Source organism: Somniosus microcephalus, chromosome 3, assembly GCF_052327205.1.
Source record: "Somniosus microcephalus isolate GS21.2 chromosome 3, FLI_Smic_1.0, whole genome shotgun sequence".
Classification (NCBI taxonomy): domain Eukaryota; kingdom Metazoa; phylum Chordata; class Chondrichthyes; order Squaliformes; family Somniosidae; genus Somniosus; species Somniosus microcephalus.
This window is the reverse complement of record NC_140989.1, coordinates 40,054,420-40,079,416: the sequence shown is the minus strand read 5'-3', so window position 1 is coordinate 40,079,416 and position 24,997 is coordinate 40,054,420. Positions and strand designations below refer to the sequence as shown.

At 44.7% G+C, this 24,997-nt stretch overlaps 1 protein-coding gene across 4 annotated transcripts in view; it reads left to right on the top strand.

Moving 5' to 3' along the window:
• prkd3 (protein kinase D3) overlaps positions 1–24,997 on the top strand; it is a 477,301-nt gene that overhangs the window by 1,458 nt on the left and 450,846 nt on the right. For 2 of the 4 annotated variants that reach the window (XM_085980200.1, XM_085980197.1), the window contains exon 2: positions 2,863–3,454. In XM_085980200.1, the coding sequence (XP_085836326.1) occupies positions 3,158–3,454 (297 nt within the window). In that variant the 5' untranslated portion in view covers positions 2,863–3,157. The other 2 variants (XM_085980198.1, XM_085980199.1) reach the window with 2 other exon arrangements.

Sequence of the window (24,997 nt, the reverse complement as noted above, 5' to 3'; positions counted from 1 at the left end):
TTTTGAGATCCATACGTGTGTATCTCAGCCAGCAAAGCTGGCCACACAAATATACTCGCAACCTAAATGCAGACTTGAGTACAGCTGTGCATTATTGACAATTGTGTACATTTTTTGACGAACAATACTGTAGCATAAACTACTTAAAGTAGATGAGATCACTGGTAGAGGGTTACTTCATCCCAATATTTAAATTTTCTGCCTAATATTGTAGCTGTTTGGACTTAATACATGAATTAATAACTATTGACCGTTCATCTCTGTAAAGAAGTTAAGAGAAATTCGGAAGAGGTTCTGAATAGGGATCTGCCCAAAACGCCACCGAGCTTTTTCTCACCACAGATAATAATAATTCAACTTTATTGTCATTGTACAATGCACAAGTACATGAACAACGAAATGTGATCTTGCAAGCTCCCATGAGTCCAGTACAAATAACATTAACATTAAACGTAAATAGCACCGTCCTGGGAGAAGCAAAGCCGCTGTGTCTGTGCGCGCCGCCATTCCATTTCCACCATTCCTCCTGTCCGACAATCTTCAGCCCAACGCCCGGGCCTGCTCACCAGCCGCCCCTCCCGGGGCTCCTTCCGTGACCTTCTCACCAACCGCCCCTCCTCGGGGCTCCTTCCGTGACCTTCTGCACCTGTTGGCTGACCTGTGCATTTCTAGCATTTTCTATTTTTGTTTCAGATTTCCAGCTTTTGGCCTGTCAATAAAGAATATTCCTGCGTTTTACCTAAACACCTGCAGTTGAAAATGTACTTGCTGAATGAAATCTTAGCAATCTTGAAAGTAAACCCCATGAACAGTAAGAGATGAATGTTACCAAAGTTAAAGTATTAAATAGGTGTGTCATCAATGAGAACTATTTAATCTGAAAATCCATCACAATTGAAGTTTGTGATTTACCATATAATAGGCAGCAAAGGGCAACTCTAGTTTCCCTGATCAGAATATATTTGTATGCCCCTCAACGCCCCCCCCCCCCCCCATGCACCCTTGTAAATTAAACACAACTAGGATTGTGTTAAGAATTGGCATCAACTATGTAAATGATGTTGATGCAACGTGATGCACATTGATGCAAAAATGACTGTGTAACTCAGGGATCAGATCACAACCGAGTGTATTAAAAACCCTCATCCCACCCCGCTCCGCTCCAAAAGACTTGTCCCGCCACACACTGCTTCAAATTTCTATAAGTTGCAGTATAACTCCAGTCAGTGTGAAGGGCTCTGTTGTCACTGCCTCTCGGTGCTGGTCACATTCCAGCATGATAAGGATCTGCCAAGTGAGAATCGCATTGGTAGATACTGGTCTCTGATCAGTCTGAATCACAGAATGGTGATCGGATCATTTTGTTTGGAAGATCGACACTGCCAGTAAGTTTGTGACTTGCGCGGTATGTTGATGGCCCCCATCACTACTCAGCAGAGTTAAAGTGTCCCCTTCTGGTGTAATGAACGGGTGATATTTGTATATCTGGCTCTCTTCTCATCCCAGGTGTGTGTGGTTGTACAATAGGGGCACCAGCCTGCGATATTTCAGTGTGTATTGCTAACATCAAATACAATTTCGGAATTTATTATACGAACAACAAAATTAGAGCACTTTAGTAACCTTGTGATCCAGTTTTCATAGAAATTATAGCTCAGGAAAAAAAGTCATTGGCCACATTGCGTCTGTGCCAGCGTTAACTGCTTAACTGGAGCTATCTGATTTCTCTGCTCTTATTTCATATCCTCTTCAAGTAATTACAGTCGTCTATATAAAGCTCTATACTTTTATATAAGTGCACTTTTTAATATAGGGCATTACCTTGTACACGTCTTCAGATTGTGTGGTAACTGCGCCGCTTGTGGTAACTATCAATACTGAAGATACGTGCAAGGGAATATCCAGTTTACGAACTTCACAGTATTTTGTGGTGAATCGAGTGAACCATGTGCCTGTTTAGAAGTGGAATCACCTCAAAGGCGCTTACACAAGTCATGTGACTGGAGGACGTCCAGCGATGGGTACATATGGGTGGAAATCCGCAAGTTGAGGTGCAAGCTGGTGATCGCACCATCGCATGGCCAGATCAGCATTTGGCAACCCGTTGTCAATCAGAATACAAGTCAAAAGTAACATCACAACTCCCGTGCATTGTGCAACGGATGTAGTAACCTCGACTTGCCTACTCGCAACGCTGTTATGGATCTTCAGTTGAAAGCAGCTGTTTCTGTGTCAGGCGCTCTGGGGACCCCTGTGGTTTGGTAACTCTTTCTTTCACGCGCCGGTGTCACCAAATCCCCGTGTATTTTCGCGATAAATGTTTCCGGTCAACTGATATCCTCGTCTGGTGAAACGAATTCTAAACAAACGTCGGGGGTAAATCACCGGTTTAAATATTCAGGAATAGACGCGTGTGACCAACAGCAATTAATGTGAATGGAGATGAACGGATATTAGAGATTTAGGACCATCCGGTCCATTGAGAACAAGTAGCACAGTTTGTTCTTTCCACCCACCCCCCGCGCCCCCCTTCCTTCTGCCTGTTTACCGGGACATGGAAATGAGAACAGCTCAGTCAACAGTGAAAAGTAAGGGGCTGTTAACTGGTATATATGGTGTTTTTAAGTTAGTGGTGCTGTGTTTTGAGTTGAAAGCTGTCCGTTTCTCTCTTGTGCCAACAACATACGGACTTCCCATCCATAGGAAACATGAAAACTTGAGAGCTCCCTAAAGTCAGAATATTTGCACATCCTCGGGAGGGTTATTATTTTGTCGCTGTCGGTATTAATGTGCGTGTTGGAAAGTTGGTGCTGAAACAAAACATCATCTTTTCATCGAGCCTCCCCCTCTTTTTTTTTGCAGAGTATTTCCGGTGACGGATTGAGCGTCTGGTGACGGCGGATTGAAACTACAGAGCAAAGAGAGAGAGGAGAAAAGCGCAGAGGGGGAAAAATGAGTGGGACATCAACAGGCTGCTACTGAACCAACTTCTCAGCAAATGCGAGCTCGCCAGCGGGCAAATCCTTTAGTCCCATCTCAATAAACAAACGACAAAGTGGTTGTTTGGACTGTTGTTTTTTTTGTTTGCCTTTTGATTTTTTGTTTTGTTTTGGAACGCTGGAAGTTTCTAAGTGGGAATATATCGCCAGGGAGCCAGATGTCAGCCAACAGCAACTCGTCTCCTCCCGTGTCGCAGAGATTGTTGCCGCCTGTGCTGCCGCTGCCCGCCTGCTCGCCCACCCCATCGCTCTCGCCGCCCGCCACCGCCGTGCTCTCTGGCCGGCTTTCCAACGGGAGCCTCAGCGCCCCGAGTCCCACCAATTCCCGGGGATCCTTCAACGGAGTCTCCTTCCTCTTGCAGATCGGCCTCACTCGGGAACCGGTAACCATCGAAGCACAAGACCTCTCCCTCTCGGCCGTCAAAGACCTCGTCTGCTCTATCGTGGACCAAAAGGTACAGTCATTGAAAACAAACATAACGGTTCAATAGTGACCTCTTTAACTAGCGAAAACTGATTTTTTGGGGGGGCAGGGCAGAGGTCTATCAAATTAGGGGGAAAAAAACTATTAAAAAGTTGTGTTGCCAAAGTTTCTTAAGTTTCAATTCTGAACTATGAAAGCTACTGGCATCATAGAGACGTGCTGTTTCGCTTCATAGACCTAACGGTTTTTAAAAATATGATTTTAACACGGGAGGAGCGACCTGTCAAAGCAGAGTTGCAATGTTCTTTTCGGTAGTTTCTTGATCAGTTTCACAACAATGTGGCGTGTGTCCCACTCCCCCATAACTTGGTGGCAGCGACCTGTTGTACAGAAGGTAATTTACATTCATAATTGTTGCAGTCAGCCACAGTAGATGAAATCATATCATATGGCTTAAATCGCTAGAACTGAACTCGCTATTTCATCTGGTGTTGGACACAAACTCTAGTTTGTGTGCTACTTTGTTACTGTGTCTGTGTCTGTGTGTGTGTGTGTGTGTGTGTGTGTGTGTGAGAGAGAGAGAGAGAGAGAGAGAGACTTGGTTCTTAACTTAGCAAATTAGTAAACCAACGCAAGTGGTTGATTACTGAATTGTACAACATTTTATCTTGCTAATTTATAACTGCTCTACAATGTTCATTAATCTTGCACATGGTGAGATTTTCATATTGCAGAATGTTTTAAGTATGCCCAATTTTGGTGAAATCGTGAGCTATCTTAAGTTAATATGGTATTGGAGGGTTTAAAAAATATATAGACTTCAATGTGGCGGTCTTTTACATCTGTTAGACTCTTAACTCTGTGCCGGCTGGCAACTGCACAACCATCTCTTACACCCTAACATTTTTTTTGCTGGGTCAACTGCCTCAACAAGTATGCATAAAATGCTGGTTATTATGTAATTGATTTAACTTGTTACTGTATCTGTGTTCAGTACAGAGAATTCATTGTAGTAACTCTTTGATAATACTGGGACACAACATCTGAGATACATAATTTTCAACTGGAATATTTTTAATTCAGGATATTAACTTTGTATTAGACTGATGCAGACTTTTGGAACTTTTGCACCATGTTGATGGCGCTCAATTCCTTTCAAAGTACAGTTAAAAATGTATAATGGGATCATGTCATTGGCAAATCTGTACATGCATGTATTCTCTTTTTTTAATAACTTTGCATTTTAAAATATATTTCAGCAAAGTCTTCATCTGTTGTATGTATGAAAATGTCCAAGCCATTAAAGACTGAGTTAACAATTTAAACAGCATTGAGCCTCCTGCATTTGGTTTTCAAGAATTGCTCCCATCCTCTTAGCTCAGTGTAATTTTACGATATGTTTAATTAGGTCATCAATGCTCTGTTGAAGTGGGGTAAATGGTTGAATTGAATTTTGGTTTGTTCAATGAAAGGTTGGTTTGTTGGCCTTTTTTAAAACTATATAGTGGTGCACTCTGCTAATTTTAATTTTGGTCAAGGACACTGTGCAGTGGTGGGAGAAGTTTACATAGAATTAGAAAAAATCTACAAGAAAAACCTGGCATTTGGCCCCAGTGGTCTATGCCGATCTTTATACTCCACACAAGCCTCTGCCCACTCTACCCCTATATCCCTCTGTCTCCCTTTCCCTCATGTATACATCAAGTCTTCCCTTAAATACATTGGGGGAAATTTTAACCTCACCTGCCCATTGGGAAATTGAGTGGATCGGGTGCAATTCTGGTTTTACACCCCGCCTCGATTTCACTCTCCAATGCAATAAATGGAGAGTAATATTGGGCGAGATATAAAACCTACATTCCACCTGATCCCGCGGGTTTCCCGCCTGGTGAGTTAGTTTAAAATTGCCATCATTAATTCCATCTGTTTCAGTCACCCCATGTGGCAACAAGTTCCATATTCTCACCACTCTTGTGTAAAGAAACTCCTCTTAAATTCCTTGTTTGATCTGTTAGTGGCTATATTATATTTATTTTCCTTGTTCTGGACTCCCTCAAGTGGAATTAGTTTCTCCACATCCACCCTATTGAACCCCTTCATTAATCTTAAAGACCTCTATCATCTCTTCTCTTTTCCAGCGAGAGCCCCAGCTCGCTTAATCTATCCTGATGGCTGCAACCTCTCAATTCTGGTAAAATCCTTGTAAATCTTTTCTGCACTTTCTCCCGTGCTTCAATATCCTTTTTTTTGTAGTATGGAGACCAGAACTTCACACAACACTCCCAAGTGTGGTCTAACCAAGGTTCTGTATACATTTATTACCTCTGCTTTTCTGTTCATCTAGAAATAAACTCCCAATACTTTGGTTGCACTCTTTATGGCCTTATCAACTTGTGTTGCTACTTAGAGTGGCTACTTGCAGTGGCATTTGTAATGTAATGAACTGCTCACTTACTCAACTGGAATTTTCTAGTCAAATTATCAGTCGGGTGCTAATATAAGTAAAGGTTACTTGTTTTACTGTCTTAGCATTCTAGAGAAAAAAAAAGTCATATTTCACCCACTTATTTGGGTGGGCTGAATTAAGTTTCAGCCTGACTGGAAGTGTGAATTTTCCCATCATGGCCCTTCAGACATTATTCTCTGTTTCACCTACAGCCTCCTCAAAATTAAAATGTCTGTTATTTCAGAGATTGCAAAAAGGTAGTCTTTAGCACTTACACCTACACACAAACTTTTTTAGTTGTGGAATCATTCCAGATATTATCAAGGGTGGCTTCACCAAATAAAAAATTATCTCTCCCAGCAGGGGAACCCCAACACGCAATTAGTGCTGCTTACCGCTTTTCATGTAAGTAAGGGGAAGCATGCTTGCTGTGTGTATGTGTGTAAGTAAAAGGTACTAATGTGGAATAGAATGCTTCTGCATTTTGAGAATTTGGTGTGTCATCCTGAATCACTGGTTATAACATGCTAGATGCAGAATAAACTCTTGTGTACCCTAAAACCTACATCTGAGTAGTAATTCCTACTCCACGAATCTACCACTTCCATGTCTCTGACCAGCTGTCAATGACGCCATCAATTTGTGTGCCTACTGCTGGTAGGACATGGGTGCATGCCGCCCTAATTCACTTAATGTTCTTGCAGCGAGCCGAGAGAGGAGGCATTCAGTCTGGGCTGGATTCAAGTCTGTGAGTTGAGAAGACTGGATGCTAATCAAACCTGCTTTATCACTTGGTCCTCAAACTGGTCTTTTCTTTCCGTTTCAATTTCTCTTATGGCCGAGAAATGAAATGTGCCACAATCGTTCCTCACTAACTTAAATATCTAGTAGACATAAAACTTAAACTTCTTCTTAAAAGCAGGGGCAGGACATGACAATGGAATAAACTTCTTGATTGCCACTCTATTGGACCGGATTGGTACCATTTTTTTCAAATTCGGTTTGGGGTTTCCTCCGGGTGCTCCGGTTTCCTCCCACAGTCCAAAGATGTGCGGGTTAGGTTGATTGGCTATGATAAATTGACCCTTAGTGTTAGGGGGATTAAATACGTGGGGTTACGGGGATAGGGTGGGATATGTGTTGGTGTAGGGGTACGGGGATCGGGTGGGATATGTGTCGGTGCAGGCTCGATGGGCCGAAATGGCCTCTATCTGCACTGTGGGGTTTCTGTGATTTCTGTGAAAGGTATTCACAGTAGCTGGGGCCCAATAGAACCTACCATTTTAAAAATCTGGTTAGCAGTTGCAATAATAAGCATGTTGAATGTGAGTTGTTGCATGATCAATTTTTTTGTATTGAGATTTTTTTAGTTGTCCATAATAACATTCTCATTACATAATATATTTGATCCAGCATATTTGGTTCATTTCCCTCGCAAGTCACTACTTCAATATTCCACTGAAAAGTATGGTGTGTACTGAACAAACTAATTTTGAGCATTGTTTTACTGAAAAAGAAACTCATTCATGACTACATAATCCATTTATTCTTTCAGCTCCTGGGTTGTACATTTTAATGGCACTCTGTAGGTTTAGTGTATAATAAAAGTCCTACTCATCACTTACATTCTACAAGTGTGCAGAACGCTGATAAGTGGTGTCTTTTCATTAGTTCACTTTGGTTTTTTTTAATGTATTTTAAAATGATAACATTACACCTTTCAGTGCATTACAGCCTGGAAATATTTTGTTGTCACTCTTCTATAAATGCCATAAAATGTACTCATTTAAGTGACTCATCAGTTTGAAAGGTTTGTCATGTACAAAGGATGCCAGTGGGCTCAGCTGACCTTGAATAACTCTTGCTCCCATTTTAGAATTTTACAGTATGGAAGGAGGTCATCTGCATAGTCCCATTTTCACATCCCTTTCCTGAACTTTATATAAAAAAAATATTTATCCACTCCCACTTTTTAAAAGCTGTCGTGAATTCTGTTTTCACCACTGTTTCTGGTAAAGCATCCAATCTTCTAAGAAATGTTTTTTTATGCAATAAAAAAATCTAATCTTCCCTCTTCCTTTTGGGGATAAAATTATACCACCTTGTTACCGACCAGTGCAAATACCCTTTCCGAATTTACCTTAACAACACCTCTCATAATTTTGAAAACCTCTATCAAATCTGCTCGTAACCTTCCGGACTGCCTAAGGCTGTTTGCTGACTACCTGTGTAAAAGATTGGTATGGGAAGGTGATAAAATCGCAGTTGGGGAGGGGACAGAAAAAACATTTAATAGGCAAAAGCTGAGATGGTAGGGGTGGTGTACAATAAGACTTGAATGGGGGAGTGACCATGGACAGACATTTGTTGGAGCTGGCAGATGAAAGAGTATGAAGGTGAGGTCTTGTGGTGTCTGTGTTCCGGCCTGTAGGGCCGCCTAGTATTTGGTGCTCCAAAACACCCCATGCAGAATAATAAACTGTGTGTGTGCAGTAAATCTTGTGAAGAGGACTGACTTTTTTTACATTTTTAATGTAAACTAGTAAGTGTGAATTGAGCATGAACATAAAAGTCGGTCTGTCTGAGCTTGAGATTCAAGACCTAGATCTTAAATATGATGCCTTGCTGAAAGGAGACATTCAGTTCTTTCTAAAGTTCTTTAATTGATAACTTCCATCAATTTTTAATCTGAGATTGCAGTTTATTTCAGATAATTTATTCTCCTTCCGCCCTCTTCGCATTTTCCCCTTACTACTACTCTCTTCTAAAGATAGGAAGAATTGCAGTGAGTTTTGGAGTATCTTTATACTTGAGCTCATGCAATGTCTGAGGGATTGTTTTTAAAGCTGTCTCCTAAGTATAAAGGAACTACAGGAAACTTTTGATTAACCGGCCCCTAAATAACCGGAAATGTCGGTTAACCAGCAAAATTCAGGAGTAGGTTCAGGTAACTTTTATTTTTTTTACTCCATTTGTTGCTGTGCAAGGGTGTAGCTGCAGCTGTTGCTAAGCTACAGAGATGCTTGCAACTTGTGCCGATTGTTCTGAAGCTGTTCAACAGGGTTTGTTGCTTTATACGGAGCTCTCAGCTCCGTATCTTTTACTATAGCATTCGGTTATCTGGAATTTTTGATGAACCGGCACCACATCGGTCCCGTCCGTGCCGGATAAAAGAAAGTTTCCTGTACTGCAAAACTAGCCATACTTTTCACAGCTACTGCAAGAAATATTAACAGGACATGCTTTGTGAATAAGGTATCATGCTGAGTTGAATAACCGAGTCTTTAAAACTCTACAAAGTCCTAATTAACAGTTTTGCACAGGTACAAAAAATAATCAAAAAGGCGAATGGAATTTAGGCCGTTATCTCAAGAGGGTTGCAATACGAAGGGGAGGAAGTAATGCTTCAGTTGTACAGAGCCTTGGCCAGATGCCATCTGGGGTACTGCGTTCAGTTCTCTGCAGTGTAGCTCAGGAAGGATATATTGATCTTGGAAGGGGGTACAGCGAAGAATTACCAAAATGACACCATGCCTTAAAGGGTTAAATTATGAAGACAGGTTGTATAAACTTGGCTTGTATTTCCTTGAGTTTATTGAACTTTAATCTGAATATTGATCTTATTGAGGAGTTTAAAATGATAAAAGGGTTTGATAAGAAATAGTTTCTCTATTTCCTCAGGTGGGGGAAATTCAGAACCAGGGTGTGCAATCTTAAAATGAGAGCTAGGCCATTTAGGAGTGAAATCAGGAAGCACGTTTACACACAAAGGGTAGTGGAAATTTGGAATTCTCTCCCCAAAAAGTCTGTGGATGCTGGGTCAATTGAAATTTTCAAGACTGAGAGCAATAGATTTTTTTTATTAGGTAAGGGTATCAAGCAATGTTCCCGTTAAGCCGTGCAGCGCTCTGAAGGTCCCACACAGCTGGCTTTTAAATGGAAAAACCGCGCATGCGCGGTATTTTGAATGGGCCGCACAGCCCCCCCAAAAATTGCAGGGAACATTGGTATCAAGGGATATGGATCAGCGGTGGGTAAATAGTTGATGTATTGATCAGCCATGATCTAATTAAATGTTGGAATAGGCTTGAGGGGGTGAATGGCCTACTCCTGTTCCTCGTTTTTCCCCAAAATAAATCGCAGAGAAGTGCATTTAAAATGAGTGCTTTAGAGGAAGTGCCTTCCCACAGCCTTCGGTCAAAGTGGTCACTCAAGTGAGCTAATATAAAACCACAAAAAGGCATTCTGTGACATCTGGGTAATATGTAGTTCACTCTTCTGAGCAGAAAATGTAAATAGTGCCCTCAGTAGTATCATAAAAATTTATTTACTAGAAATGTTATGTTACTACCGAGTATTTATTACACATTATGATTTTCCACAGATTTAAACTAAATAAAAGGGAAAAGGTCTCTCTGCAGAGAGCATAGAAACATAGAAGATAGGAGCAGGAGTAGGCCATTCGGTCCCTTGAGCCTGCTCTGCCATTCAATGAGATCATGGCTGATCATCCAAATTCAGTACCCTGTCCCTGCCTTCTCCCCATATCCCTTGATCCCTTTAGCCTTAAGAAATGTATCCAACTCCTTCTTGAATATATTTAATGAATTGGCCTCAACTGCCTTCTGTGGTAGAGAATTCCACAGGTTCACCACTCTCTGGGTGAAGAAATTTCTCCTCATCTCTGTCCTAAATGGCTTACCCCTTTATCCTTAGACTGTGACCCCTGGTTCTGGACTCCCCGGCCATCAGGAACATCCTTCCTGCATCAAGTCTGTCTAGTCCTGTTAGAATTTTATAAGTTTCAATGAGATCCCCTCTCATTTTTCTAAACTCCAGGGAGTATAAGCCCAATCGACCCAATCTCTCCTCATACGTCATTCCTGCCATCCCAGGTATCAGTCTGGTGAATCTTCGCTGCACTCTCTCCATGGCAAGAACATCCTTCCTCAGATAAGGCGACCAAAACTGCACACAATACTCAAGGTGTGGTCTCACCAAGGCCCTGTACAACTGCAGCAAGACATCCTTGTTTCTGTACTCGAACCCTCTCGCTACAAGGCCAACATACCATTTGCCGCCTTAACCGCCTGCTGCACCTGCATGCTTACCTTCAGCGACTAGTGCACAAGGACACCCAGGTCTCGTTGCACTTCCCCTTCTCCCAATCTATTGCCATTCAGGTAATAATCTGCCTTCCTTTTTTGCCACCAAAGTGGATAACCTCACATTTATCCACGTTATATTGCATCTGCCCAATCACCCAATCTGTCCAAATCATACTGGAGTTTCTCTGCATCCTCCTCACAGCACACACGCCCACCCAGCTTTGCGTCATCTGCAAACTTGGAGATATTACATCTAGTTCCCTCGTCTAGATCATTAATATATATTGTGAAGAGCTGGGGTCCTAGGACCGATTCCTGCGGTACCCCACTAGTCACTGCCCGCCACTCGGAAAAAGACCCGTTTATTCCAACTCTTTGCTTCCTGTCTGCTAGCCAGTTCTCTATCCAATTCAGTACCTTGCCCCCAATCCCATGTGCCTTAACTTTACACGCTAATCTCTTATGTGGGACCTTATCAAAAGCCTTCTGAAAGTCCAAATACACCACATCCACTGGTTCTCCCTTATCTATTTTACCAGTTACATCCTCAAAAAATTCCAGTAGATTAGTCGAGCACGATTTACCTTTTTGTAAATCCATCTTGACTTTGTCCGATCCTGTCACTGTTTTCCAAGTGCTCTGCTATTACATCTTTTATAATGGACTCTAGCATTTTCCCCACGACCGATGTCAGGCTTACTGGTCTATAATTTCCCGTTTTCTCTCTACCACCTTTTTTGTGTCTTGGCAAGTTGCATTGATCCATGGAGTAGAAGTGCTGAGCTTCATGTGGAAATTAGAATTTAACTCATTCATCCACATTAAAGGAATCAAACCCTGGTGGTAAAGTCATCACTTTAATTACATTGTTCAGGACTCTCTTTAATTACTGTGACCGTTTCTCATTGCTCCACTCAAACCAAGTGTTGCTCAATTAGACCACCTGGGCTGCACAATACCAGCTTTTTTGCTAATGATGGCATGTAAACTGTACAGTTCTAACTCAGCTCCTGCGTATTATGGTTTGGATTCTTGTGCTTGACACACAAGTCAGCTTCCATAGGTGACCCCACACTCCCTATGACCTAATGCACAAAGCATCTAAAGTGTAGCACGACCAGGGTAAACAATGAAGCCTTTTATTGCTAATGGAGAGTACATAGCAATTCAACTGTGCCTTGCGTCACTTCAGAAGATGGATGATATCGGCCATGGAAGACATTTTTTATAACGATGCTAAATTATTTAAAAGGTTCATTCATGAATGAATTTATTTACAACAGTATATAGGTGAGATGTTGAAATCGGCATCAAGTACAGGAGCCAGTCACAAAATAGTTAAACAGACAAGCAAGTAGGATAAGCAGAATTTGACCAAAGTAATTTTAGGAGTAAAAATCTTTCCAAGGATTAGGTAGGTACCAAGTTTCGTTCTCTCCCGATGCGTCATGCCAAGACAGAGACATCAAACTACTACCGCATGCCGTGCTGTTCTCTTAATATTCATTAAACGCTTTGGAAAATAATTGGCTTCATAAATCGGTCTGAGACACAGGCTGGACATTTCCACCATTGTCACAAACTGAAAACATAAGCCAGAATTGTAAGTGTGTATTGGCTGGGGTTTAGCCTAGTAATGCATGCTGATTACACCTGGTACCACGCAAGCGACTGTCTTGATTAGACTAAATAACTCTGCCTTTAATATGCTAATATTTTGATTGCAGTGTCATTAAAAGTGAATGTAATCAAAATTATCTGTATAAAGATGCATTGCCTTTCAAATTCTGATGCCAACACCTTGTATCTGAGCCGATACATTGGCTTTTAATGAACGTGATTTTGAGTGTGATGCGTTTAAAATAATTTAAAATAAGAAACCAGGGACACAATATTTTCAATCTTCAGTCTCTTAATTTAAATGCGAATGCTGTGATAAGGACAGGAACTTTACAAAGGAACTACAGTCCACAGCAATGTCAATTCACCTATAATTCTTAGCAGGGGAGATAAAGCTCCCATTGGGCCCCAAGTAGCCTGAGTAATTGTGCATAGATCATTCTTCTGATCAGAAGAGTGTTGTAATTGGAGTGCAATTTGAGATGATGTTGCCAGCTGCCTTGAAATTTAAAAAATATAAACTGGGTATGCGCTGTGTTGAATGGCAAGTTAATGTTATGTTCTTTATTTAATTTTCATCCAGAACAAAGCATAATTGGAACTCTAGCCTCATCCCTATCTGGCCTCCTCTCTGATTTTAGATTTGGCTAACGGTGCCAACCCCACACCAACAAAGATTGGCCTCTCCCACTCGTGTACAGTTCTGCTTTAACCTGAGCCATCCTAAATATTATATTTTGAATTGGGCTTTACTTAGTTTAGCACAAGCAAGGTGTTCTAATACAATCTAGCTTTCCTATCTGGGATCTGTTTTGGATCTAGTTCAGATTGGTTGAAAGATCTCATGTAGCTAACAACTGTTAAGGATGGTTAATCAAAATCATTTTGCACATTTATTCAACTCAGTTCTAGTCACACAGACTGTTCTTGGAACATGTTGTGCAAGAGAAATAAGTCATACGTATGCTGTGTAGGTGTGAAAAGTGGGTTAATTTTATAAACTGAATTAATTTCAATAATTGGAGTTAAGATGGTGTAAGAAAGCTGGGTTACGGTATCCTGATAAATATATGCTGAGGAAGTAGACGAATCCTTAATTCCCACCTTTAACTCCTTTATTAATGAAGCGTCTGGGGTTTTACTTCCAGCATGGGTCTGGGGATTAATGATACCCGACGCAGCTCACTGGACCATTCTACACTGAGCAGCTCAGAGGGAACCCTCAATTAGGATACCCTGAAGCTGTTGTGTGAGTGAATTAACTCTTTTTCTTGTCAAATCACCAAAAAAGAAGCCAGACCATAAGTTATAGAATCATAAAATGATACAGCACAGAAGGAGCCCATCGTGTCTTTGAAAGAGCTTCCCAATTAGTCCCACTCCCCAGCTCTTTCCCCATAGCCCTGCACATTTTTTTACTTCAAGTATCCAATTCCTTTTTGAAAGTTATTATTGAATCTGCTTCCACTACCCTTTCAGGCAGTGCATTCCAGACCATAACAACGACGACTTGTATTTATATAGCGCCTTTAACATAGTAAAACGTCCCATTGCGCTTCACAGGAGTATTATAAGATGAAAAAATATTTTTGACACCAAGCCTCATCAGGAGGAATTAGGGCAGATGATCAAAAGCTTGGTCAAAGAGGGAGGTGTTAAGGAGTGTCTTAAAGGAAGAAGAGAGCTGGAGAGGTTTAGGGAGGGAATTCCAGAGCTTAGGGTGCTGAAGGCACAGCCACTAAGGAGAATAACACCAGTTTCTCTAGTCACTACACGTAATTGAAGTCTTTCATCCCTGGTACCATTCTAGCAAATCTTCATTGCACCCTCTCTGAGGCCTTTACATCCTTCCTTAAAGTGTGGTGCTCAGAATTGGCCACAATACTCCAGTTGGGGTCTAATCCGTGTTTTATAAAGGTTTAGCCTAACTTCCTTGCTTTTGCACTCTGCCTCTTTATAAAGCCAAGGACCCCTTATGCCTTTGAGAACCTTCTCCACTTGTCCTACCACCTTCAAGACTTGTGTACATACACCCCAGCTCCCTCTGTTCCTGCACCTCCTTTAAAATTGTACCAGTTAGTTTATATTGCTTCTCCTCATTCTTCATATCCAAATGAATCACTTCGCACTTCTCCACGTTAAATTTAATCTGCCATGTGTCTGCCCATTTCATCAGTCTGTCTATGTCCTCCTGAAGTTTGTTACTATCCTCTTTACTACATTTCCGAGTTTCATGTCATCTGCAAACTTTGACATTATGCCCAAATCCATGTCATTAATATATATCAAAAAGAGCAGTGGTCCCAACACCGACCCCTGGGGGACACCACTGCACAATTCCCACCAGTCTGGCAAAACAACCATTCACCACTGCTCTCTGCTTTCTGTCCTTTAGCCAATTTCATATCCATGCAGCTTCAATTTTGCTAACCAGTTTATTGCGTGGTACTTTATCAAAAGCCTTTTGAAATGCACAATATCAGCTGCACTACCCTCATCAACCCCCTCTATTACTTCATCAAAGAACTCAAATTAGTCAAACACGTTTTGCCTTTAACAAATCCATGATGGCTTTCATTTATTAACCCATATTTTTCCAAGTGCCAATTAATTTGGTCTTGGATTAACCCCCTCCCCTTTTTTTTCAAAAGGGTGTAACATTTGCAATCTTCCAGTCCTCTGGCACCACTGTCGTATCTAAGGAGGATTGGAAGATTGTGGCCAGAGTCTCCGCAATTTCCACCCTTACTTCCCTCAGCAGCCTAGAATGTATCCTATCCGGACTGGGTGACTTTTCTACCTTGAGCACTGCTGCCCTTTTAAGTACCTCTTATTTTTATCCTTTCCACTTTCTCTACTACCTTCTCCTTTACTGTGACATTGACAACATCTTCTTTAGTGTGAAGATAGATGCAAAGTACTCATTTTAGTACCTCAACCATGCCCTCTGCCTCCAAGAAGATCTCCTTTTTGGTCCCTAATCGGCCCCACCCTTCCTTTGACTACCTTTTTACTATTTGTATATTTGTAAAAGACGTTTGAGTTCCCTTTTATGTAACCTAATCTATTCTCATGCATTAAACATTTTATTGGTTACAAATCACTACTTAAAAGTTGGGTACAGAAACGCTTAACAGACATGCATAAATGTAATCCGAGTTACCTAGCAGTTGAGTAGCAAATTATTAATGGACAAAATGAGTGGCAAAGGTTATACAAGAAATTCAGTGCATCATTGTAAATCAGTGCTACAGAATGCTGAGTTTAAAAAAAAATTCATTTATGGGATGTGGGCGTCGCTGGCAAGGCCAGCATTTATTGCCCATCCCTAGCTGCCCTTGAGAAGGTGGCGGTGAGCCACATTCTTGAACCGCTGCAGTCCGTGTGGTGAAGGTACTCCCACAGTGCTGTTGGGGAGGGAGTTCCAGGGTTTTGACCCAGTGACGATGAAGGAACTGCGATATACTTCCAAGTCAGAATGGTGTGTGACTTGGAGGGGAACTTGGAGCTGGTGGTGTTCCCATGCGCCTGATGCCCTTGTCCTTGTAGGTGGTAGAGGTTGCGGGTTTGGGAGGTGCTGCCGAAGAAGCCTTGGCGAATTGCTGCAGTGCATCTTGTAGATGGTACACACAGCAGCCACGGTACGCCGGTGGTGGTGGGAGTGAATGTTTAAGGTGGTGGATGGGGTGCCAATCAAGCGGGCTGCTTTGTCCTGGATTAACTATAGCATTGACCAGAGTCTGAGGTTATAAATGGGCGAGATTACTTTGAGTAGTTACTTAGATATCTGTCAAGTTAACAGCTTTGAATTGATACGCTTAGCTCTGACTGTAACTGCTAGTGTAGGCACAATTTAGCTTCTAACTTCTGACACTCTGTCCTTAAAGTACCTTGTGCTTGTAAGGTTACCTCTTGCACCTTCTAGGTTAAAATTCTCATAGAACAATGGAGAAAATAATTTGTTTCTGATTAACACAGCGAGATGAAGAAGAGAAGACTGCTACTTCTACCAGAGGAAAACTCTGCATCTCAGTGACCCATGTGTCAGAAGGGCTTGCTCCTTTTTTGTGTTGGTCATCCCCAGCAAGTCCGTACTAAAGCATTGATCTCTAGACAGGTCGACTCCACTTTTACAAATTTTCTCACCTGCCTCCCCCGCCCCCCACCCACCCTGGGCGCCCCTTACCTTGCAGCCTTACTTTTAACAAAGGGACCCACATAAATATGAGGGGTCGTGACCTGTTTACAGCTCACTAAGTGCTTCTTCCCTGGACTTGATCCAGGGATGATGACTTTACGACATAATTGCTTAAAAGGCTCTATTCGTCTTCTCGCTACTCCGTTCAACAGCTGAACTCCATATTGTATGGGCATCCTCAGGCAGTTTACAGGTGATTTCACTTACCAAACCCGAAGGCAACCCTTTGGGAAATTTTACGGGGCACTGTTGCTACGAGGTGTGTGTGGGTCAACTCTGTTCGAAAAAGTTGCTGCTATCACAGCGCTCCACCTAATGTCTTGATGGAGAATTTACAGATGTTGCAGGCATAAAGTTGGATGGAGGTTCGTCCCTGTGATTCCAGTTGGGAGCGGATACATTTGGTAGGGAGAGCCCAGATTGTTGCTCGGAGAAAGGGAATAATTGTGTGGCAGGTCAACCCATACAGCTTCAGTGCTTCGCTTGGCCAATCCGCTTGACTTCTAGATTGACAGCGGGGGAAAAAAAATTGCTCTTCAATATTTTAAGTCTAAATGTTCCTACAAGCTTTTATTTTGTTGGGCTTAAAAAAAAATAGTTGCAGCACGTGAGCTGTGTACTAATTTAAGTTCTGACCATATTAATCTATTGAAAGATTATTTGTAATAGTTCCCCCCCTCCCTGAAAGACATACACAGTGCTAGTACAACATTAAGAACATCTCATACTTGCTGTACATTGTGTTCTTTTTCCTGTTGTAAAAAAATATTACATATAAAGCTGTGTTTCTAAGGACCTGATGATGTTGGAGAATAGCAACTTTTTTCATTTTTGACACCTACAGTATTGAAATGTCGTCTTATCTGGGCCAATAATGTGCCTTAAAGCTGTCCTTGGTGAAATAGAGTGTGCTCTACTTCTAAAAGAATTTTTCTACTTGCCCCACCAATCAGCCTAATAAATTGTCTGTCTGAGTGAGATTGCTGGGGTGCAGGCAAATTATTTGCTCTTGCTTTCAACCTAGACCTATCAGATACTAGTTTGAGATTATCCAAACTCATTCATGAAGGACCCTTGCAGTTGACAGCCTGAGAAGACAGTCACTCTATTAGGCTGAGGTGGATTTTGAACTCTGGTTCCTAATGTAAAAGGCAGTACGATAACCCACTGCTATATGTTGTCAGTCTTTGAACTCTTAATAGAAACAATTCTTAGAGTCCAGTAATGTCTAGAAGAATAAATAGAATCTTCCAGCACAGAATGAGGCCATTTGTTCCGAATCAAATCAAATCAAATCAACTTTATTGTCATTGTTAGTGCACAAGTGCAGTACAACGAAATGTAGGCTTGCGGCTCCCGAGAGTGTACATTTGGATTAAGACATTTAAACATTCAACATACATTTGGCTTGTAATACATTAACATATAAACATAACCATAATAAAGTGCATTGGCAGATGTGCAGGCTTTAGAGTTTATTTGTGGAGTTCAGTAGGATGACAGCCCTGGGAAAGAAGCTGTTCCTAAATCTGGTCGTACGGGTGCGAATGCATCTGTAGCGTCTCCCAGATGGCAGGAGGGCGAACAGACTGGCTGGGGTGGGTAGGGTCTTTGATGATGGACCGTGACCTCCATAGACAGCGTTTCTGGTATATGTGCTCTATGGTCGGTAGCCGGGTGCCGGTAATGCATTGGGCAGTTTTGACTACCCGCTGCAGGGCTTTCCGGTCATAGTAGCTACAGCTGCCATACCATACTGTGATACAGTTTGTCAGAATGCTCTCTATAGTGCAGCGGTAAAAGTTAGAGAGGATCAGGGGTGACAGGTTACATCCCTTCAGCCTCCTTAGGAAATATAGGCGCTGCTGGGCCTTCTTCACCAGAGAGGAGGTGTTGAGGGACCAGGAGAGGTCTTCCGTGATGTGGACTCCGAGGAACTTAAAGCTGTCCACCCTTTCCACCACAGCCCCATTGATGTGGATGGGGGTGTGACTTCCGCCTTTAGACTTCCTGAAGTCCACAATGATTTCTTTGGTTTTCTTGGTGTTAAGGGCCAGGTTGTTATCGGCACACCACTTCACGAGATGCTGGACCTCCTCCCTGTAGGCTGACTCATCGTTGTTGGTGATCTGGCCTACTACCGTGGTGTCATCCGCAAACTTGATGATGGTGTTGGAACCATTAACAGCCACACAGTCGTGGGTGAAGAGGGAGTAGAGGAGGGGGCTCAGCACACATCCTTGTGGGGCCCCCGTGTTCAGGGTCGGGGGGGGGGGGAAGGTGTGGTTACCTAATTTGACAGACTGGGGTCTGTTTGTTAGGAAGTCCAGGGTCCAGTTGCAGAGGGAAGTGTTCAGACCAAGAGTTTGGAGTTTGGTGGCCAGCTTGTTGGGGACGATAGTGTTGAATGCTGAGCTGTAGTCTATGAACAGCATTCTGATGTAGGTCTCCTTACCATCTAGGTGATTCAGTGCCGAGTGTAGAGCAGTTGTGATTGCATCCTCCGTTGATCTGTTTGCACGATAGGCAAACTGGTGTTGGTCAAGAGAGGCAGGAACACTGGCTTTGATGTGGGCTAAGACCAGTCTCTCTCAACACTTCATTATAATGGGTGAGAGTGCGACAGGTCGATAGTCGTTCAGGCACGTCACAGCCGTTTGTTTTGGCACAGGAATAATGGTAGCGGTCTTGAAGCATGTAGGGACTACTGCCTGGGCCAATGACAGATTGAAGATGGCGGTGAAGACATCAGCCAGCTGATCAGCACATTCCTTGAGTACCCGTCCAGGGATGCTATCAGGTCCAGCAGCCTTTCGTGTGTTCACTCCGCGTAGAACACCCCTTACGTCGGAGGTCGACAGAGTGAGCACCTGGTCTTCCGGGGGTGGCAAGGCTTTGGTAGCCGGCTCCCTGTTGTCCCTGTCGAAGTGAGCGTAGAAGTTGTTAAGCTCCTCCGGAAGGGAGGCATCACTAACCGGGGGGCTGGTGTTTTTGCCCTTGTAGTCAGTGATGGACTGGATGCCTTGCCACATGCGCCGGGGGTCCGAGTTGTTGCGGAAGTGATCCTCTATCCGCAGTGTCTGTTTCCTTTTGGCAGTCCTGATACCCTTTTTTAGGTTGGTCCTAGCTGCACTGTAAGCCGCCGCGTCGCCAGATTTAAATGCTGCATCGTGTGCTTTCAACAGTGAGCGGACCTCTCCGTTCATCCAGGGTTTCTGGTTGGGGTATGTCCTGATATTTTTATGGGTCGTGACGACCTCGACGCAGCTGTTGATGTAGAATAGCACTGTGGATGCGTATTCCTCGATGTCATTATGGGCAAACATGCCCCAATCGGTGCGTTCGAAGCAATCCTGAAGCTCCGATACTGCCCCCTCTGGCCATACTTTCACTGCTCTCACTGATGTGTTCTCCCTCTTTTGATGAGCGGTTTGTATGCCGGGGCTAGAAACAGGGAGAGGTGGTCAGACTTCCCAAGGTGGGGGCAGGGAATGGCCTTATAAGCGTCTACAACGCTCGTGTAGACTTGATCCAGTGTGTTCTCCCCTCTTGTGGGGCAGGAGACATTCTGGTGGAATTTCGGTAGTACAGTTTTTAGGTTTATGTGATTGAAGTCCCCCGCGACGATAAAAGCTCCGTCTGGGTGCGCAGTTTGTTGTTCGCTGATGGCCCTGTAGAGGTCCTTCAGTGCTAGTTTGGCATTAGCGTGTGGTGGGATGTAGACCGCAGTGATGATAACAGCCGTGAATTCCCGAGGCAGGTAGAAGGGTCTGCACCTTACCATGAGGAATTCCAAATCAGCCGAGCAGGATCTATCAATTATGTCAGTGTTAGTGCACCAGGCATTGTTAGTGTAAATGCACAAACCGCCTCCCTTGCTCTTACCGGAGTCTGCAGTTCTGTCGGCGCGGAAGACCATGCGTCCTTCTAGTTGGATGGTGGTGTCCGGGATGCCGTTGTTCAGCCAGGTCTCTGTGAAGATCATGGCGCAGCATTCCTTTGTCCTTTTCTGTGTGGAGAGATCCAGTTTGATCTCATCCATTTTGTTCTCCAGTGACCTGACGTTGGCCAGGAAAATACTTGGGAGGGAGGGTTTGTGTGGGGCCCTCTTCAGCCTGTTTTGGATACCGGCCCTCTTACCCCACTTCTGCTTGCGTTCTCTGCGTGGTCTGCGCTGACTTCCGGCTGGGGAAGGGCGCCACGCTGGTCCCGGGGGTCGGGCGATGTCGGGAGGCAGATCGATGTCGCCGAGTGTAAGCCGCACGCAGTCGGCCCTGATGTCTAGGAGCGTCTGCCGGCTGTACGGTAGGTCAGCCTTTAATTCCCGAATCAGCAGAGTCCAGAAGAGACTCGGAAGGAGGGTGAAAACGCTCAGTCTCGGGAGAGACAAAACTGCTGCGTCCGTGCGCGCCGCCATCTCGTGCTTGTGTCAGCTCTTTGAAAGATCTGCCCAATTTAGTCTCGCACCCCAGCTTTTTCCAGATAACCCTACAAATGAGTCTTTAATACATGCCCAGTTGCCTTTTAAAAGTTCCTATGGAATCTGATTCCACCACAATTTCAGGTAGTGCATTCCAGAGCTTAACAACCATCTGTGTGGAGGAACTTCTCCTCATTTGACCTCTGGTTCTTTTGCCAATTATTTTAAATCTATGACCTCTGCTGACCAGTCCACTTGCCAGAGGAAATAGTTTCTCCCTACTATCTATCGAAAGAGTACCCAAACCCCATATAGTTTTGAATACCCCTTAACCTTTTCTGCTCCAAGGAGAACAATCCCAGCTTCTCCAATCTCTCCACATAACTGAACTCCCTCAACCCTGGTATCATCCCGGTAAACCTCCGCTGTACCCTCTTGTTCGGAGACCTTCTGTTTCAACTTATTAATGACATTCGCTTTTTATTATTTTTCCTCAATTTCTATTCTGCCCATAAATGGAAGTGATCTAGTAGTGTAAAGCATTGGATATAAATGTGACACCGCAGCATTATAGGACATTGGTTTGTGGCTTGTATTTTCCCATGTAGAGAGTTTGCAATCTCTGGGGGAGAGAGGAGAAACAGGGAAAAGTGCAGACTGGATGCTTTCTCAGTGGAAGTGGAAAAAAAAATACATGGGCAATTCACCGAGTTGTACTTCATTGGCTGAAAAGCGCATTGGGAAGTCCTGTGGTTGTGAAAGGCGCTTTCTTACTGGCACACCTCCTAATTCCACTGTTGGAGGTCTGTCTGCATGCCTTCCCAGCTGTAGGATATCGTATAGCAGAGGCAAGGAAATTAAAAGCCATAAAAATGCGCAAGATTTAAAGGGTCTACGCTCTATGGAGCATTTTTGTTTAAACTTGTATAGATGTGTGTTTATATTGCAACATTTATGGGCAACGTTGCTGATGTAAAGAAAGAACTTGCATTTATATAGCACCACTCATACCCTCAGGTTGTCCAAATGCCCATCACAGCTAGTGAATTCCTTTTAAAGTGTAGTCACTGTTTTGCAAACAGATGCTGCGGCCAATTTGCGCACAGCATGGACCCAAAAAACTGCAAATGACCAGTTTATCTGTGTTGGCGATATTCATTGAGGGATATTAATTGAGGGATGAATGGGTGAGCACCATGTTCTGCTTTGAAAAAGTGCCATGCGATCTTTTACATCCACCTAAACTGACAGACGGAGACTTTTTTTGCGGGGGTGGGGAAATTGCAAATGTAAATATGCAAATTTGCAATGTTGTAAAATGCATTCCTATTTCCTCCACAGCGAATTTTACCTTTGAATTTTCAGGGCTGAGACAGGGCTGCCCTCTGTGCTATTGGTGGCGGATAACTTCTAAAGCAGCACTGTGGCAGCCCTTTCCTGTGAAATTCACACAGATGTAATCAGCTGGGGCAAAATAGGAGCAGCTTGCACCATGGGTAGTGGGGGTGGGGTAGGGCGGGGTGCGAGAGCAGGGCCAGGAAAGCGACCGCAAGGTTAGGGGTGGTGCTGGGAAAGAGACAGCGAAGCGAAGGCAGGGTCAGGAAAGGGTGAAGGCAGGGTCAGGAAAGAATGAGGGTGGGGTCAGGAAAGCGCATGGAGAGAGAAAACCACAAAGGGACTGCCACAGAAGGAATCACAGACACATCGGGACAGAGAGAAAGAGAACCACAGGCATGCGGGGGGCGGGGGGGGGGGGGGGGGGAGGGGGCGGCGGCGAGAGACAGAGACAACCGCAGGCACATGAATAGAGAGAGGAACAAAGTGGTTTTGGTCATTTACAGTGAAAAATGGATTATGAGCTGCATGTCAAGATGGGCGTACAAAATAAATCATGTTCGCTTCATAAAGTTCTGGATTCCGCCCCCCCACCCTCAGTAACTTTAGGTGTTCCTATCCCTGCCGTCCTTGGTACTGCAATAAAATGTCAGCTTAGATTATGTGCTGCGGTGGGGCTTGAACCCACACCTTCTGACTCCGAAGTATAAGTACTATCACAGAGCCATGCTGTACATTGATGTAAAACTATAAGGAAGTTGGTAAGTCAAACGTTTAACAAGCTTGAAGATTTATATTGGAAATGATTCACATTTAAAGAGGATGTTGAGATACCGCGGCAAACGTGGGAGTCGAGACCAGAGCTAGTAACACACAACTGCTTTTATTCTACCTCATGACAAAGAGGAACTGGAAAAGCCCGCGCATCCACTTAAATACTTCCCAGACAGGAAGTGCTCCCAGCAGCCTGTCCCTGCGGGAAACAAGTTGCTGGAGGAAAGGGCCCCCGGCTGGGGGCGTCTGCTTAAACTGTCCGTGCCGCCGTGAGCGGATTATGTCCAGTGGTGGCATGTCGCTATAGAGCTCCCCCCAGAATCCGCTTAGGAGGAGTGGACGAGTCGTGACGGTGGTCTGATGGTTCTGCCGCAGCGGCTCTGAGTGGTCGCCGGTCTAGTTGGTGGGGCCGGGCGGTTCGCCGCCGGCTGTGCTGGCTTGCTGGCAGGACAGCCTCTAGTTGGAGGCCGGGCCACGGGGACCTGTTCCCCTGGTTCTGTGTGTGCTGGTTTGAGCCGGTCGATGGAGACTGTGTCGACCCTGTCACCGAGTCGCAGCTTGAAGACCTTGTCCCCGGTTTGTAGCACCTCGTACGGTCCGTCGTACGGGGGTCGCAGGGGCCCGCAGTGCGCGTCGTGTTGCACGAAGACGAAGCGTGCCTGCTGTAAATTTGGCGGGACGTGAGGTGCGAGTTCGCCGTGTCGGTTGACCGGAAGTGGGGCGAACTGCTGAGCGGAAGAGAAAGAGTTGAGCCGCTGCTGTTCGGCCGACCAAGGCATGGTAGCCTCCGGAAGGAATTCGCCTGGGACGCGCAGCGGTTGTCCGTAGACTTACTCCGCTGCCGAGGACTGGAGGTCTTCCTTGACCGCGGTGCGTAGGCCTAGTAGCACCCACAGTAGGCGGTCAGTCCAGGTACTGTCCTGCAGGCCGGCGCGGAGTGAGGCCTTGAGTGACCTGTGGAAGCGTTCACAAAGCCCGTTGGCCTGCGGGTGGTACGCCGTGGTTCGGTGGAGCGTCACCCCGAGGTTGCGTGCTGTGGCCGTCCAGAGTTCGGAGGTGAACTGGGCGCCTCTGTCGGAGGTTATGTCGGTTGGTACGCCGAACCTCGCAACCTAGGTGTTAACGAACGCCCTGGCGATGTCGGCTGTGGTGGTGGAGGTCAGCGGCACTGCCTCAGGCCAGCGTGTGTAGCGGTCGACCATCGTGAGGAGATAAGTTTGGCCTTGCGATGGCGGCAGGGGACCGACTATGTCGACGTGTACGTGGTCGAAGCGGCGGCTGGGTACCTCGAAGTCTCCCAGGGGTGCTTTTGTGTGCAGCTGTACCTTAGCCCGTTGGCAGGCGAGGCAGGAGGTGGCCCAAGTCCGAACATCTCTGCTGAGGCCGCGCCAGACGAAACGCTGGGAGAGGAGTTTGACGGATGCGCGGGAACCCGGGTGGGAGAGCCCGTGGAGCGCGTCGAAGATGCGGCGGCGCCAGGTTTCAGGGACAACCGGTCTGGGTTGGCCGAGTGAGACGTCGCAAGTGACTGCTGTGGCTTCGGGCCCGTGCGCGACCTTGACTAGGCGTAGCCCTGGCAGGCTGGTAGCCGCCGAGAGGAGGTCTGGGTCCGTGAGCTGGGCCGCTGCTAGTTGCGCGTAGTCGACCGCGAGGTGATTCGCGCAGATGGCGGG